A 17,853-nucleotide genomic window follows, 5' to 3' on the forward strand; every position below is an offset into this window, starting at 1 on the left:
AGTTTCTACCTTAGATCTCCATCTTGAGTCTCTTTCAAGTTGTTCAGCCCCTAAGGCAGAGAGAGAGAAGAGTTGTCTCTAATTAGTATTAACTAATCCAGAGGATAAGTGAGACCTTCTTATATGGCTTTCTGCTTACTAAGATGTCCTGTGCTACTTTGAAGCACTAGCTGGTACAAAAGCCTGTGACCATACTTGTAGTCTTTGTCAATTAGTCTTGCGAAGTTCTTGGTCCCATCCAAAAAGCAATCCATGTTTGTAGACATGTTTTGTTATTGTTTGTGAGTTTAAAGTATGGGGTTGGTCGCATAATCACATGCTACCTTTTTGCCTTGTTAAAAAAAAAAGACATTTTAGGAAAAGATAGAATGCATGAAGCCTGACTCTTTGAGAGGTTGAATGATACTTTCTCTAGTTTCTATTCATTCATGTTTGAACTCAAATCACATAGCTGAACTACTGTTTTAAATAACTGTGCTCTGTGCATGCAATGTCATTCTCAGGAGAAATCTTGCGGATGACTCACATTGCGCGGGGCCTGGATCCTGATGGTGCCTTGCTGCTAGATGTTGTCGTGAGTGGCTATGTCCTCCAGCTTCCGTCACCTGCTGAAGTCAATGTGAAGGTAATCTACTTTTCTATAGAAGACAGTTTTTCTGATTGTTAGTGTAATGGTCAGAGATTCATAAAAAGAGCTGAGAGAGCTAAGATCCTTTTCTTTGTTCCCTCTAGAGAGTTAAAGTCTAGGCCAGAAAGGTCATAAGTAATTATCTGGTCTCAGTTTGAAAAATCTTTGGGTACAAGTTTTTGGATACTCCTTCAGAGATTTTGTTACCTTATCAGGATTAACAAAGGAAGAGGCTACAATGCTTGATAAGAAATGTACTCATTATCTTGCCCATGTAATTGTAACCCCTCTGTATAGTATTTTCACAATAAAAAATAAATAAAAATTTAAAAAGAAAGCATTTGAAAAATAAAAGCTTAATTTGTCACATTTTTTTAAAAAAGAGTGCTCCTCTGCTGATTTGAGGCATTTGTTTAGTTTTCTTCAAAGAGACTAGTAATTCTAACATAAAAGATTTCTAGCACTTAAAAGAATGATTAACAATTATCCTTTTGTTTTATTCCTGACCTACAACTCTCAGTCTTTTATTAAGCTGTAATTTATGACAGCAAATTATAGAATTCATGTAGTTACAATGAAATGGTTTACCCTTCCAGATATTACCTACTTTCTCTACCATCACAATTTTATTTAGAATTCTTCACCTCTTAACTCTTTTTTTCCTCATTCTTTATCTTATAGTACCCTTCAGTGAGAGAAAACAAAAAGTACTATAAGCCATGTTGAACTTGGACTCTGTATCCTCCTCTTTAGGACTATACAGAGGACTACATTCAAACAGGCCCCGGCCAGCTCTATGCCCATTCCACCCGGCTTTTCACCATTGATGGTATCAGCATCCCATACACATGGAACCATACCATTTTCTACGATCAGACACGGGGAAGAATGCCTTTTTTGGTAGAAACACTGTATGCATCCTCTGTGGAATCTGACTATAACCAAATAGAAGAGACTCTGGGTTTTAAACTCCATGCCTCAATTTCCAAAGGTAACTTAATGAAAGGGAAATCCGTGTGTGTGTGTGTGTGTGTGTGTGTGTGTGTGTGTGTGTGTGTGTGTGTGTGTGTGTGTGTGTGTGTGTGTGTGTGTGTGTGTGTGTGTGTGTGTGTGTGTGTGTGTGTACTGGTACTAGAGCTTGAATTCAGGGTCCACTGCTCCTTAGCTTTTTCACTCAAGGCTGGCACTCTACCAGTTGAACTATGCTTCCAGTTCTGGCTTTTTGCTGGTTGATTGGAGACAAGAGTTTCATGGAATTTTCTACCCAGGACTGTTTCAACCCACAATCATCAGATCTTAGCTTCTTGAGGAGCTGGGATTACAGGCATAAGCCACCAGCTTCTGGCCGGAAATCTATATCTTCATGCCACCATCTAGTCCTTTCTAAAAGGGTAAAAATAATTACAACTATGCCATTTAATATAAGGAAACAAAGGCCTGCATTAGAGGTAACAAAATTTAAGTGCTTCACATGCATTGTCTGCTTTTTTGTGGGCAAGGCCGTGTGGTAAAACTAATCCAATTACAGTCTTCATGAATTTAGTTTACTAATATGCTTCTTTATACTGCACAGTAGAGTTTTCTAGTCTATATGTATACTTGAAGGGGGTTTAGTATATATATTATATGTAATATATAATATATATCTAATATATCAAAATTATTTTTCTGTGAGCAAAAATGTTAAGTGTTATTGTTCTGTATCTCTTATATTTGTCAAAGAGCTTTTTGAATTCTTGACACATAATGTAAAGAACTGTCCTAACCAAGGGTTTGAGATGTGGCTAAAGTGATAGAGCACCTGCATAGTAAGTGTTAAGGCCCTGACTTCAAATCCTAGTACTGAAAAAAACATGTGTCTTAACATAAAATAGTCAAAAGAACCATTTCCCTATTTTAAAACAGCCCCCAAAATATCCTCATTTTCTTAGTTGATTATATGGAAATTGTTACTCAAGAAGTCCAGTCTAGTTTGGTCCAACTGGAAATAAAATACGGAGAAAACATGAAAGTAAAAGAATTAATACCAAGACAAAATATCCAACCACTTGGGAGCTTAGATTATATGGCCATAAAATGTATCATCCAAACTAGCATTCTTTTGAACATGAAAAGGGGGACTAGTTCAATGAAACTGTCCCAGACACCAACGTACAAAATGTGGGCACCTGAGGTAAAGCAGTTTTTTAAAACTGTGCAGCAAAAATTATAGGCCTAACAGTCATTTCTTGTTCCTGGAGATTATGATATTTAAACTGCTTTCCATTTGTCAAGCACAATTCTACAATTCTTGGTGTCTCTGGTGTGTGATTGTTTGATGTATCTGTTTGTTGATTTTTCCTTTTCACTAATAAGAGGCACCAGAGCAATTAATATTCAGTATTCTGTTTAATAATTGGGGTTTACGTGATCTTTAGCTTTGAACTTTAGGATTCCATGACTTTGATTAGAAGAATTTACATTATCTATGTGTGTTATGTGTCTGTGTTGCTGTGGGTTGACTTTCCTAAAATATATTCCAGTAGATTTTTATAAACATCGTTATTATCTTACCAATTAAAAAAAAAACAAGAAATTCACTTTTTCTGTTTACTCTTGCTTTCATCAGGACCGTATTTTCATGTTCTCCTGAAGTATTTATCAGAACTCTTTCATCAAATTGAAGATTGTAGTAATCTGGGAGAATAAGTATACACTTTGGTGGGTGGGGAGGTCCTGAGGCTTGAACTCAGGACCTGGGAGCTGTTCCTAAACTTTTGTGCTTAAAGCTAGTGCTCTACCACTTGAGCCACAGCTCCATTTCTGGGAGGAGAGGAGGTCTGGTGAATAATTAGAGATAAAGAGTCTTATGGGCTTTACTGCTCAGAATGACTTCGAACCACAATCATCAGATCTTAGCCTCCTGAGTAGCTAGGATTATAGGCACTAGCTCTTGGCAGGTACTCACTATTATAAACAGATTCATGAGATCTCTTTGTCAGAGGGACCCATGCCCCATACCCCCTCAACTAACACCATCACCTTCTCCTTATACAACTGTTGTGTATGTTCAAGAAACATAGACAAAAGAAAAAAGCACTGTTGAGATTGAAAAATTGTTTCTTTTTCTCCAATTATGTCTACAGGACTAATCTAAACTTTGCTTCTTCTCTTTTCAGTTCTCCATCTAATTACAAAAAGATGGCTATCATTTTTAACTTTAACCCATTACATTTTAACATTAAGCCTATTACTATCTTTGGGCATTATGATCCTATGAAATACAATTGATATATTGTTGAAGTGTCAGGGACTTTCATATAATAGTATACCTGTGATTTGATTTTCAGTGACCACCAGGGGGCAAGCACGTATTCTCAATGACTTAATCAACAAATTTCATTTTAGAGTCTCTCCCAAGAATGATCACAGAAATAGCACAAGATGAATGTTCCAGAAGAAGCCTCATCTAGTTTTGTTTTGAATAGAAAAATAATTTAATGAATGTTCTAAAAATAGGAAATTAATATGTAAATTATGACACAAATATGTTAATTGATTAAATAATCATGGAAACAATTTTTATGAAATTTCCAACTTATTAATTTGACAGGTATTTATTGATTTCCTTCCATGTACTAGACATTGTTCTAGGTATTGGCAGTATAACTACACAAGTGGAAAGGAGAACAACGTTTATGACTTAATAATCAAAAAGCAGAACAATGTTTATGACTTAATCATCAATATGCAACCCAAACCTGGATTACTTACACTTGAGTGATGTCGAAAAATCTTTACAGGAGTTAAAAGGCTATTCCTGCATCTCTGCATTTTCATTAAACTCTCAGTAATATTTTTAATTAGAAAAACTTGGCAATTATTATTACTTCCATACTTTTTTAAGTGTGGTTCCATAAAAATGACTAAAAGCAGAAGTATCAGATGTAAACATACAACTGTGTTGTTTACAAAATGGCAAAAACCATAGGGAATTTTATTTTATACTTCCTAATTTTTCTATTCTCATGCATTTCTATGGCATAAATATTTTGTGTACCCCCTAGTATATAAAAGTGAAAATTGTAACTACTACAATTCAAAATAACATTCTTCTTTATATAAAGAAGTAAAACACTTCATAATAAAATACTTTCTATCTCAATATGAATATCATTGGACAAAGACCAATAGTCCTATACCTGAAACTATAGAATCTTACTATGACTTTTTAAGGAATGAGGTGATGCATTTAATAAGTTTTAATAACATTCCAAATAAAACAATGTACAATCAAGGTATCAATTCATATAACAGTTCCACTCCTGAGAATTTATCATATATTTAAGTCATGTAAGGAATGTTTCACATATGGCACAGAGATAATTACTAGTTACAGTTTCCATACTTTCAGAAAAGTCTTGCAGGACAAGAGACAAATGTCTTTCAGGACGGCTCTATACATTGCAATATTGTAAAACCTGTTCCAGGCCATCCCCACTTAACTAAATTTTAATAGGCCTCTTTTATCACCCAGACAATCAGTACATCTCTTTAAAAAAATAAACACAAATGCTACCCATTAAAAATGTCTTTCCCTATTAAAACAAAAAATCTATAGCTACTATGACTGATTTATGTTCATGTCACATAATGAACCCAGTGCCCTACACAACACACTGTTTAGATTAAGAAGTTAAGAGTAAGTGAATAAACACAATTTTTCATCCCCACCCAATTCAGTAGCTGCAAGTCAAACAGATTTTCGTCTAAATCTTGGTCCTGAATAGCTCTTTGATCCTAGACAACTTCTATAACCTCAGATTCAAATGCCTCATCTGAAACTAAGGTACAGAAACAACAGTGATGGTGTGACCCATATAAATTAAACAAAGAGCAACTTCAATAATCATTTAGTACCCCCATGGTCCTCTTCCATCAGTCTCGGTTCCATGCCCTTGCTCAAGCAGGAAGACTAGCATGCTATCAGGAAAGAGATTCTTGACCAAATTGTTCTTGTGTATTTTCTTCTAATCCCTCCTTGAATTTTATGTTCCCATGGCTTTTGACTATACAGAACAGGAAAAATGATTCTATACAGAATAGTTTAGTGCAAATGGTCAACCTTGTAAATGGAAAAGATCCAAAAGAGGGAGGGGCTTCTTTGTGGAACTTCTCCTTTTCACTGGCATGGATTATTTTAGTTATTGCCCATAGGACTCCTCCCTGAACAAATCAGAATAGTAACAGCTGGAAGTACAGGCCTTGTCTGTGGCATATAATCTTGTCTTTTTTTTAAATTATTATTTATTTTTTATTTAATATTTTTTGATGGTGCTAAACAATATAAACAGAAATTCTGATTCTAGTAGCATCTTGCCCTCAGTGTCTGGCCTCTAATTCATTTAATTTTTGTAGAGGGAAAAATTTGCATTCTTCTTGTTTCCACCTATGTTGGCACCATGGGCTTTGTCTTTGACATATCTTTCCAAGGAAGATTGTACTGGACAGAGCATGGTTCTAAACCTCTACTCTGTGAACGTTCCTTTTCTCTCTGTGGTAGGTGATCGTAGCAACCAGTGCCCCTCTGGCTTCACGTTAGATGCAGTTGGACCCTTTTGTGCTGGTAAGTATAACTACTTTTTCTACTACTTTTTATATGTCAATGGCAATCATCATCTAATGGGCATCTATTACCATTTTATTAGGTATTAATCATTGCAATATTCTTTTATAATCTTATTCTCTCAATTGACAGTGGAGAGAATTTAGATAGGATGTTAAATAAATTGGGTAAGATCACTTGGCCTGGAGGAGAGGGAGAAGGGGAATGGATTTGGATTTAAGTTATAATACAAAGCCCAGACACATTCAGCTGTGTAATGTGACTTAATTAACTGTGTCAAAGCTAGCGCCCAAACTCAGAGATATTGTGAGTGGAGGCAATACTGACTGGCAGCTGGATTGCTGAGTGTGTTGGATGATTCAGCACTAAGAACTGCTCAGTTTAGGATAGGGCAGATCTGTGACTAAAGACTAAACCATCTTTTTCCCATCAAGTCCAGGAGACTTGAAGATAAGTGAACAGTTAAGCAAATGGCTTGAGGAACTCAAATCTGCCTACACAGCACTATTTCTCCACAGCCAGGCAATATAATATAGTCTCATGGTTACAATGTGGTCTTTAGCCTGCCCTCAAATGCCATTTCTGGCAAATATGATCTCAGTATCTTGAGGAAATTCATTTAACCTTTTTGTCATGTGAAATAAGTGTAGGAGTAAAAATAATCTGTCTCTTAGAAATGTTTTGAAGAATGAGTTCAAGTTGGTTTAAAAAAAGTAATTAGATCATAGTACATGACAAATATAGCCGTCATTAAATCTGAACAACTTATTCACTCTCAAAGATACCTTGGAGATTCTAGTTATTTTGTATTCACTAAGTCCATTTTGTGGCACTTGAGCTTGCTTGTTATAGTTGATTCAACTTCTTGGCTTCTATAAGCAACTAATATTCACTGACTTTGAGACCTAGAAAGAAGAGGTTTTATACATTGGTTCCACTTCGTGTTTCCTTTCAGATGAAGATGAATGTACAGCAGGAAATCCCTGCTCCCACACCTGCCACAATGCCATGGGAACCTACTATTGCTCCTGCCCCAGCGGCCTCACCATCGCTGCTGATGGACGGACTTGTCAAGGTATTCACAAAGCTAAGTACAACCGACACATTAAGCAATGGACCAGGCAACCTTTGATGTAGGAAAGCATCACAAACCAATCCTCCTCTTCCCCTACCACTGCCCACACTTTTCAAACCAACAGGAAGGTCCTCAATGGGTTGAGAAAGTATGAAAGAAAAAACGCTCATCAGACATTGCCTTTAGATGAGCACTCAGACAGCAGATGCCTGGAACATCTCACACAAGATCTCAGAAAGAACAAGTTGCTTTCTAATAACTAATTTATTTAGAATGGCTTGCTGGTTGGTTTAGGAAGCCATCACATCATACTGCTATGAGCCTATTGGCTATTTAACCCTCTGAAAGAGCTCAAATTAAAAAACTGTCAGTCTTGGTGTTTATTTCACTTATCATTCGTATTCCTGTTTTATAGCAATAGTTTGAATTGGGTTTTCTTCAACTCACCTCAATTGCATGACTCGCTGTGTTGTAGATATTGAGGAGTGTTCTTTGGGTTATAACAATATTTTAGATTGGGTTTTCTTCAACTCACCTCAATTGCATGACTCTCTGTGTTGTAGATATTGATGAGTGTTCTTTGGGTTCACACACCTGCCACACTGGTCAGGATTGTGACAACACGATCGGATCCTATCGCTGTGTGGTCCACTGTGGCATCGGCTTTCGAAGAACCTCTGATGGGCTGAGTTGTCAAGGTATAAAACAATGGAGGCCTTTGCCCTGCCCCAGTGGCTCTCATTTGGAATCTTAGCTATTCAGGAGGTTGAGATCCAGTATATAACCTTTTCCAACTGGCTTCTTTCACTTAGAATTTAACCATCCCCTCCATGTCTTTTCTTGGCTTGATAGCACATTTCTTGGTATGAAATAACGTACCATAGTATATATGTAAATATATAAACCCATAGATATAGTTAAATAATAGACATTTAATTAAATTAAGGACATAATATGAAAATTATGTAGTATACAAGTATATAAAGTATAATTAAATTATACAATTATATAAAATAATTATTCAATTATAGAAGACATGTCATTGTCTTGCTCTTCTAAATTAATATTACAGTTCTCTAATATTAATATACAGTTTAACCAAAGGCTGTTAATACAAAGCTCTTTTTAAATGTAGTAAATTTAGTAGCAATATATCTGTCAGAGTAAATATTAAGTCATATATTCCATCATTCAAAAATGATTATATAAAAAAGATTATATGCAATGTAATAAAGTAATTTTATACCAAAATATATGAAATATATAGTAGCATTGAGAATGTCCAGATTCTAAGATAAATATCAATAAAATTCTGCTCCCCAAAAAAGAAAATGATGCCAGGCTCTAATAGCTCTATAATGGCCTGTAATCCTAGCTACTTGGGAGACACTGACATCTGAAGACTGAAGTTTTAAGCCAACCCTGGCAGGAAACTCTGTGGACTTTTATCTCCAATTAACTACCAAAAAATGCCAGAGGCAGAGCTGTAGCTCAAATGGTAGAGAGATAGCTTTCAGCAAAAAAAGTTTAGGGAGAGGGCTGGGAAGGTGGCTCAGTGGTACAGCGCGTCCCTTGCATGCATGAGGCCCTGGGTTCGATTCCTCAGCACCACATAAGCAGGAAAAAAAAAGCTGGGAGTGGCACTGTGGCTCAAGTGGTAGCTTGCTAGCCTTGAGCTGAAGAGCTGAGGGACAGCGCCCAGGCCCAGAGTTCAGGCCCACAACCGGAACCAAAAAAAAATAAAAAAGTTTAGGGAGAATGCCTAGGCTCTGAGTTCAAGCCCCAGGACTGGAACAAAAAGTAAAAAAGAAAGAAAGATCGTTTTTCAACATAGCGTCTTGTACATCTCATTGTTGCAATGGGTCCACCTGTATCCCTATTTAAATAATTTGGTTTTTTCCCTTCCCCTCCCCAAATTATACCAACATCAAATACAGTGAAAATGGGTTATACCATGGGGGAGGGACATACAAAGCAACAAAAAAAATCACGTGGTACCTTATAAATATGGTAGAAACAATAGCAAGAAAGAAAAAAAAAACACTTGTGTCCCTATCTTGAGGTTCATTTCACTTAACATCATCTTATCTTACCTTTTCTGCTTGTCCCAGACATTTACTAGTAGTTGAGGATGTGGGAGGGAAGGGACGGTAGGGAAAGAGCAAAGGAGGAGGCAACAATGCTTGATAAGAAGTGTACTCATTATCTTGCTCATGTAACTGTAACCCCTCTGTACAGCATTTTACAATAAAAAATTTATTAAAAATGAAAGAACGAGAGAGAAAGAGAGAGAAAGAAAGAGAGTTAGAGGAGGGAGGGAAGGAAAGGAGGAAGGAAGGAAAAGCAGGGTATGAGGGAGGGAAAGAAGGAAGAAAGGAAGGAAGAGAGAAGGAAGAAAGAGGAGGAAGAAGGGAGGGAAGGAAGGAGAAAATGGGTGACATCAATCAAGATACATTGTACTTAACATTTTATTGAATGGTAGCTCCTTTGTACAACTACTTGTAGAAAATAAAAATACAAACAAATAAAAAGAAAACAATTGCAAAATAAGAGACATTGGCATCCTCAAAATCTGGAATGTGGAGTGAGATACGAAGAACATAACTAAGATGGTTGCTTGGTTGCTTTTGGTGGGAGAAGGTTGAGATAGAACAATAGAAAGGGGTAGGAGCTTAAGAGGTGTGTCAGTGACCTTAGGGAAGGATTGAGTGATGCTGAACAAGAGTTAATTACATCTGTAGGTTTATGAGAAAAGATGACAGTATAAAAGAAGGACTGTTTCTGTTTTTTAAATCATAAGAGTAGGGAATGAATAATGGGTCATAATCCTCATCTTAGTGAGTAAGGAGAAGGTAGGTTGCAGGGCACTTTCTTAAATGGAAGAAGAGGTCTCTTCCTTTGGGACTAAACACACACACACACACACACACACACACACACACACACACACACACACACACACACGTGCTCAAAAGTTCAAAGATTTCACCCTCCATTCTTTCTGTGACTGACACTGTGAGCCAGGTGGTATTAGAGAAGAATCTGCTAGTGATGACTTGTTGCAGGCAGCCAGATTCAAGGTGACAAAGACTGTGGAGGGCTCACAGCAGTAAGAATGGGGAAACAAGGTCAAGTGCAAAAACCCTCAGCATTGTTTCCCATCTGGCTTTATCACACATTGTCAGCAAAAATCCATAGCTTAAATTTTCCAGAAACAGGAAAGGGGAAAGACTTGCAGTAGATGACTTCTTTCCATACAGCTCAAACTATTAACAAATATTTACTTTGAAGGAATATTAAGGAGAGAATTTCTCTCCAGAAGTTAATTCTATTGATTTTTTTGGACTATGTGAAAACAAATGTATTGGCTTCATTTTAGAGGTCTTAAACGTAATTGTTATCAAGATCGTTAATGTTAAAAGCCTTTGGGGGTTAAAGAAGTCTGCCTCACATGGAAAGTCCCCAGGTTCAATACTCAGCACTGGAAAAAAGAAAAAGTTAAGCATTTGGGATAAATTAGCTCAGGTTTTTCCTTTTTCTTTCCTTTCCTTCGTCACAGACAGGGACTCAAACTCAGTATCTAATGCTTGCTTTTGCTCATTGCCTGGTGCTCTACCACCTGAGCCATGCCTCTGACAGTTCGGGTTTTCTAATAGCCTATAAAGAAAGTTTTCTTTTATTTAACAGATATTAATGAATGTCAGGAGTCTAGTCCCTGTCACCAGCGTTGCTTCAATGTCATAGGGAGTTTCCACTGTGGATGTGAACCTGGCTATCAGCTGAAAGGCAGAAGATGCTTGGGTAAGAAAAGGGCTTTGAATGCAGAGCAGGTCTCTGTAACTTCTTGGTGCCACCTGATGTAAAGGCACGGGCTGTGCCCAGGACTGATTCATTTTCAGAAGTTCACGCATTCTGTATGGCATCTATGCAAACAAAAAAAAATGAACTCAGGTGCTGTTTTACAATTTTCATGTTCTAATTACATAGTTATGCTTTTAACATTTCCCTATTTACCACGTTTTTCCCCAATATATACTGTTCATACATACATATATGTAAATGTATGTACATATATACTAAGTGTGTATGCTATCAATGTACATACACACTATCAATTTTATTTTTCTGAGAGGAGTAAGTAGTTGATATGACGGCCAGCTCTGTAAAGCAATACATTTTCATTTTGATTTATATCCTCTGTCCTAAAGTAAAATGTGTTCCATACCTTGTGGGATTTCAGCCTTTTCACCTCCTATAGTGATCATATAACTGACATCTGTCTTTGCTTATGACACCATTAAAATCCAGTCAAATTGTTTATCTGAAAAAGATGGAAGACATAATTTTTTTCAGCCGGCATTATCTTTGTTACTTTATCAAGATGTGAATGAGTGTAGACAGAACGTGTGCAGACCAGACCAGCACTGTAAGAACACCCGCGGTGGCTACAAGTGCATTGATCTTTGTCCAAATGGAATGACCAAGGCAGAAAATGGAACCTGCATTGGTGAGTGGTGGCCTTTTTCAGTAACTGAGATCTGTTTACCACCAACGGTCATGTAAGGCATCTATTTAAAGAACTAATGACAAGTTAAGCTCACAAGGAACTTTTTCTCCAGCAGAACCTCTAATTGCTAATATGTTTGAGCTTAGGGTCCCAAGGTCAAGACAACTCCAGGAAATGGAAACTCATGATGGAGACTTTTGACAGTTTTGAGTTCCCATCAACTATGCGTTTGATTTCCATAGTTGAATATTAACGTGAATTAGTATTACATCACTTCTGATATGACATTTAGCATCTATATTTAAAACATCATAGTAAAGTTAAGAAAGCATGTCTATATTTATTAAAAGTTCCTAATCTAATTGTTTCAGAACTATTTTATGCATCAAATCAGTGACCAGATAATAAGATAAATTGTATCTTCCCTAAAGTTTATCCTTTGTGTGTCTGTTCTATATCAGCAGAGTTTAGCAACTCTTACCACTGTCAATATTAGAAAATAAAGTAAACTATACTTCTACCTACTTGAGTTAGAAGAGCTAGAAGCTGCAGGATTTATTAAAAACAGCAGGTGTAATTCCTGATCTTGTAAACTTAAATCTATTGTGTTCAATTGGCCTACTCTTCTCCTACAGCCAAAGGGAACTACAGTACAACAAGATGGAATGAAACATCATAATGATATTAAAAAATAAAATCATATCAGATTAGCTAAGAGAGTGATTATATGCAATTGGAGTGATTATCAAAGGCATCATGAAAATAATCATATTTAAATACAGATTTGAATGGCAAGTTGTTGGTGAAATAATATAAAATGAAAGCAAAGAAGCCTTGTACACAGGAAAATAGCTGCAGACTAGGATAAACTATCAAAAGGTATCTCTCATTCTTGACAGATATCTGACATTGGATAGATTTTACAACCACAAAGAAATTTTAGTTTACATTGCTCATTTATTAAATGGCAACTTTATTTTAAAAATCATTCTGAAATAATCCTTAATAAAGTTAGAATATATCTTCAATTTAGCTCAACAAAATATGGTAGGGATGGCAGGTATAGATATAGGTAACAGATACACTTGTTGATAACTGTTGATGTATATGGAAATTAATATATCATAATAAAACTAATGGTCATGGTGGTATTGAACTACCATATTCCAAAGACTTTTCAGCTCTAACTAGATGAATATGGATAAATATTTTTGTTCACTCAAGAGAAACAACCAACTCAGAGTAGCATAGAAAGTTACATGAAGTTGTAAGTACTGTTTGGAATATTGGTTGTTGTTATGTCTACAATAATTAGAAATGAGATGAACTAAAAGATATTATAACAAGAAAATAAAATTACCTAGTAAGAAGCAGGAGGAACAAGAGGAGCCAGTTAATACTAGAAGAACTGGGACTTGACTCCAGGTGTTCCCACAAGTCTTAAGTCATAAATTAAAACCATCTCAGCTGCATGCTGCAAACATCACCTCTGGCAAAGCTACAGGAGTGTGAATTTTAAATACAGCTTTAAATACAATGACTTTAGGTTGGAAAAGGGAAAGGTTATCACTTTTTATTGTCCCTGTGTCTGTAGACATTGATGAATGTAAAGACGGGACTCATCAGTGCAGATATAACCAAATCTGCGAGAATACAAGAGGCAGCTACCGTTGTGCGTGCCCCAGAGGTTACCGCTCACAAGGAGTTGGAAGACCCTGTCTGGGTAAGTTAACAGAAACTGTCATTGAGTAATGAAGCGCTAATCCAGTCACTTCCACTTACCAACCACTTCTGCCTCCTCACATGCTGTCTTGCTGCACCTAGACGGCATGTGACCCAGGTAATTCACAACATAATTCAGCAGAGACTTCATGTTGAGTTCAATTTATTTTGACATTTTGAGTGATAATATGATCATTTACAGAGTGTATATTAAATGTATCAATACATATTAGAGTGACCTTTGATATAATTGCCATGCCAACTTAATTATCAAGATCATTTCAAGCCAGGCATAGTGGCACAGGCTTTAATCTTAGCACTTAGAAAACTGAAGCAGAAAGATCATTTGGGTTGAGGCTCTCAAGGCAAACCTGGGCAAGACCATGTCTTAAAATAGAGTATTTCATTGTTTTCTCTATACACAAAATATAAATGTTTTCGCTCATGTATTTTATTTGAATATTAACTATACTTGTATGTAGTATGAAAGTTTAGGTTTAAAGGATTAAAACCACAAAATGCAGTTTAAATGAATTATTGCTTTCTCTACCTTATAATTAGTGTTTACTATGTGTCATTCCCTGGGATTAAAAAAAATGTCATTCAGTTCTCCCAATAGAATATTTGTTTCTGTCCAATTATAATAAATGCAAAAGTAAGGAACATAATAGAAAATAACTCCAAAAAAGAAACGATATACTGTTAGAAAACTAATGCACTTATAATCAACAGACTTAGCAAATTGTATTCTTCCTAATATTTAAATGCAGTAAAAAACTATATTCTTTAAAATAGTAGCTATTTTTAAAAATAGTAGCTTTTAAAAATTAATTGGCTTGATAGTTTAATAAACAAATATAGCAAATTCTCCCATAAAGCTTTCTGTCTTTGTATATGCTTAGCAGAATACCTTGCCTGTAGCAAATAACATTCCCTGAAACCCTTTTAAAAGAAATTAAACAGGTATAGATAACCCATGATTTTAACCATCGATTTAGATACTGAAGTTTACATATAATTTAACATCTTATTCAGCTGTACCAGTGACCTATCAGAATGAAACGTTTGTTTACGAATTTGACCAATCATTGAATATATTACATTGAACTAGAGAGTAAGCAAGAAAGAACATATAGCTGTTGCCTTAAAGAGATTTAAAATGCTTGTTTTGTTAATTGCCTAATCAAATCACTTTTAAAGCAAAATTTACTACTTTTAGTCTGTCTTTTTTTTTCATCAGTGCTGGGGATTGTATCCGAACCCTTGCACACACAAGTTCCATCCTTAGCTTGATTTCATCATTTTTGCATTCTTTTCTTATCACTGGTAATGGAGTAAAGAATGTACCTTTGATCGCTGGTTTTCACTTCTTCTACTTTACATAAGTTGCAGTTATATAATCCACTTGTTTTTATATAAATTGAAAGAAAAATAACTTCTATCCCATTCGTGGGATTGGTGAATTTCTATCTTAGCAAGAAGGGAGTCTTTGTTTCCTTCGTTTTTGTGTATTCTGGTTGTGGGACTTAAATTCAGGGCCTGGACACTGTCCCTGAGTGTTTGTGTTCAAGGCTAGCACTCTACCACTGGAGCCACAGATCCATTCCTGGCTTTTTGGTAGTTAATTAGAGATAAGGTTCTCACAGACTTTCTTGTCTGGGCTGGCTTTGAACCATGATCTTGGAGCTTTGCCTCCTGAGTAATTAGGATTACAGACATGAGTCACCAGTTCCCAGCCTGTTATCTTCTTTTTAATATTTTGTGGCTTGATTATTAATTAAAATTCTTAATTCAAAATAGATGAGAAAAATTTTAAATCTACAGTTATGTAATATTTATGCATCTAAAATTTTGATTTTATGGATGACTAGAGACACTAGTGATTGATATTATAATGAAGTGAAAGCTAAAGACAGAATCTCATTCTTCCCTCCACCAACAAGACTAACATCTCATTAGCTTTTAAACTCAGCTTTCTCTGTATTCAGGATCACATTTCCTTCACTAACATTTCTGATGTTAATGGCTCAATTTAACACATTGGCAAACTATTTGCTCAATTAGTTCAACACATGTTTATTGAGCACTTGATCTGTGCCAAATGACATTCAAGGTTGTGGAATAGCAGCTCTGAATAGGGTGGCCTGGGTCTCTGTCCTCACAGAGTTTTCCTTCCATAAGAGGTAAGAAAAATCACAAAATGGATATGCAGTACAACTTCAGAGAGTGATGAAGATGTGAAAACATGGAGATAGAATGAGCCAAGCTAGGACAGTAGCATCATGACCCAAGTCACTTCTGCAGAAACCAAATGAAGAGAAGGAACAGCCAGCCTTATATCTGAAGAAGAGCCTTCCAGGCTGATGGCAACAGCCCGGCCATGTCCCTCAGAGAGAAACACAAAAGCAACCAAAGGGCCACTGCTCTCTGGTTGGAGTAAAGATAGGAAAGGTTACAGAGATTAGGAATAAGAGTTTACATTTTCTTTTAAATGTGTGATGGGAAGACATCAAAAGGCTTAAGCAATGTGATAGATTTACATTTGAAAACTATCACTCTGGCTTTAATGCAGAGAATAAATCACAGAAGGGCACAACTAGATGTGGAAAGATGAAGCTCATTTACATATACAAAGAAAGAAACATGAAGGTAATTACATAATTTTAAAAGCTATATCTTTACAAAGTAAAATGTTTCCAAACATGTCAGGAATATCAGAAATCCATTTGAAAGATCTATTCATCAAAAGAGGGAACAAAAGTGGAAGAGTGCTTGCCTCGTATACATGGGGCCCTGGGTTCGATTCCTCAGTACCACATAGACAGAAAAAGCCAGAAGTGGCGCTGTGGCTCAAGTGGTAGAGCTACAGAGCTGTGGGACAGTGCCAGGCCCAGATTTCAAGCCCCAAGACCAACCAAAAAAAAGAGACAAAAGAAAAGAGCTTAAAAATGTACACATATCATTTTATTCTAAGTTTTTCTACTGAGATGTTTTAGTCACTATAGTATTGTGGAAATTCTATTAAGGTTCCACACTCTTCTATATCTCTATTCATGGGGGAATATATACAAATATTTACAATGTAGCACATACCTACTTGGAAAGCTCTCAGCTGCAGTACTTGTACTATCTGCTGTACTTGCAAGAGTTAAAATCCTCATGCTTCTAATCCCAGATACTGAGGAGGTAAGAGAATTGCAAGAAAAGCATGAGATTCTTATCTGGAAAAGAAATTAAAGCCAAAAAACTAGGCTAGAAACATGGCTCAAGTGGTAGAGCACCTTCCTGAGCAAGACTGAGTTCAAACTCAAATACCTCAAAATAACAACAACAATAACAAGTGATTTTAAATGCCAATGCTGCATAGTTTATGTTTTGATGTGTGCCAGATTTTAACCCCAACTAATATAATATCCAAGTGGTTTTTAAGAGAGGAGATAAATGAATATAGAGTTCTTGATGTTATCACAAGGGGAAGCAAAATCATGGATTCACAGAACCAGTGTCCATGTTTCAGACTCACCTGCTACAAAATAAGGGTTTAAATAAAACTTTATATGTAAAGCAGTGTTTAGGGAGAGTCACAGAATCTTTCTGTATCTTCATCACTGAGAGATCAGAAATGCAACAAGGAGTTGAGCAGTTATTACATCCCTGATTTTTGGAGAATAGTGTAATGTCTCAGTTTCTTTCACAGACTGATTGTTTCTTCCTGTGTTTTGTGTATGTATGTGTGTTTTTTTTCTCTTTTTTATGTATCATGGCACACGGGCAGACATTAATGAATGTGAACAAGTGCCTAGACCTTGTGCACATCAGTGCTCCAACACCCCCGGCAGCTTCCAGTGTATCTGTCCACCAGGACAACATTTATTAGGGGACGGGAAATCTTGCGCTGGATTGGAGAGGCTGCCAAATTATGGCACTCAGTACAGTAGCTATAACCTTGTGCGGTTGTCCCCTGTGAGAAACAACTATCAACCTCAACAGCAATACAGACAGTACTCACAGCTCTACAGCTCCTACTCAGAGTATAGAAACAGCAGAACATCTTACTCCAGGACTAGAAGGACTGTTAGGAAGCCTTGTCCTGACGGCTCTGAGGCAAACCATGACACATGTGTAGGTAAATGTCAGCCATGTTCCGTTTCCTTCCTGTGGGCTCTCTCCTCCCCAACGTCCAAGTGTGTGTCCAGCACCTGGGATTGCTTGGATAGAGTAAGCTGCATCTGACTTCAAGTCTGGGATGACTCAAAAGCTTTTAAGACATTTATTCTGGCACCTCAAATGATTACAAACTTTATTCAAATAAATGA

The 17,853-nt window shown here is 36.4% G+C and overlaps 1 protein-coding gene across 1 annotated transcript in view; it reads left to right on the top strand.

Annotated features, from left to right (window-relative positions):
* Window positions 1–17,853, top strand: part of Hmcn1 (hemicentin 1) — a 438,323-nt gene that overhangs the window by 404,951 nt on the left and 15,519 nt on the right. The window contains exons 96-104 of the mRNA XM_070034238.1: window positions 504–625; window positions 1,382–1,619; window positions 6,171–6,233; window positions 7,189–7,308; window positions 7,872–8,006; window positions 10,996–11,109; window positions 11,690–11,815; window positions 13,410–13,538; window positions 17,313–17,663. Of these exons, the coding sequence (XP_069890339.1) occupies window positions 504–625; window positions 1,382–1,619; window positions 6,171–6,233; window positions 7,189–7,308; window positions 7,872–8,006; window positions 10,996–11,109; window positions 11,690–11,815; window positions 13,410–13,538; window positions 17,313–17,663 (1,398 nt within the window). The remainder of the gene's footprint in view (window positions 1–503; window positions 626–1,381; window positions 1,620–6,170; window positions 6,234–7,188; window positions 7,309–7,871; window positions 8,007–10,995; window positions 11,110–11,689; window positions 11,816–13,409; window positions 13,539–17,312; window positions 17,664–17,853) is intronic.

Source organism: Dipodomys merriami, unplaced genomic scaffold, assembly GCF_024711535.1.
Source record: "Dipodomys merriami isolate MVZ:Mamm:240054 unplaced genomic scaffold, mDipMer1.0.p SCAF_24, whole genome shotgun sequence".
Taxonomy (NCBI): Eukaryota; Metazoa; Chordata; class Mammalia; order Rodentia; family Heteromyidae; genus Dipodomys; species Dipodomys merriami.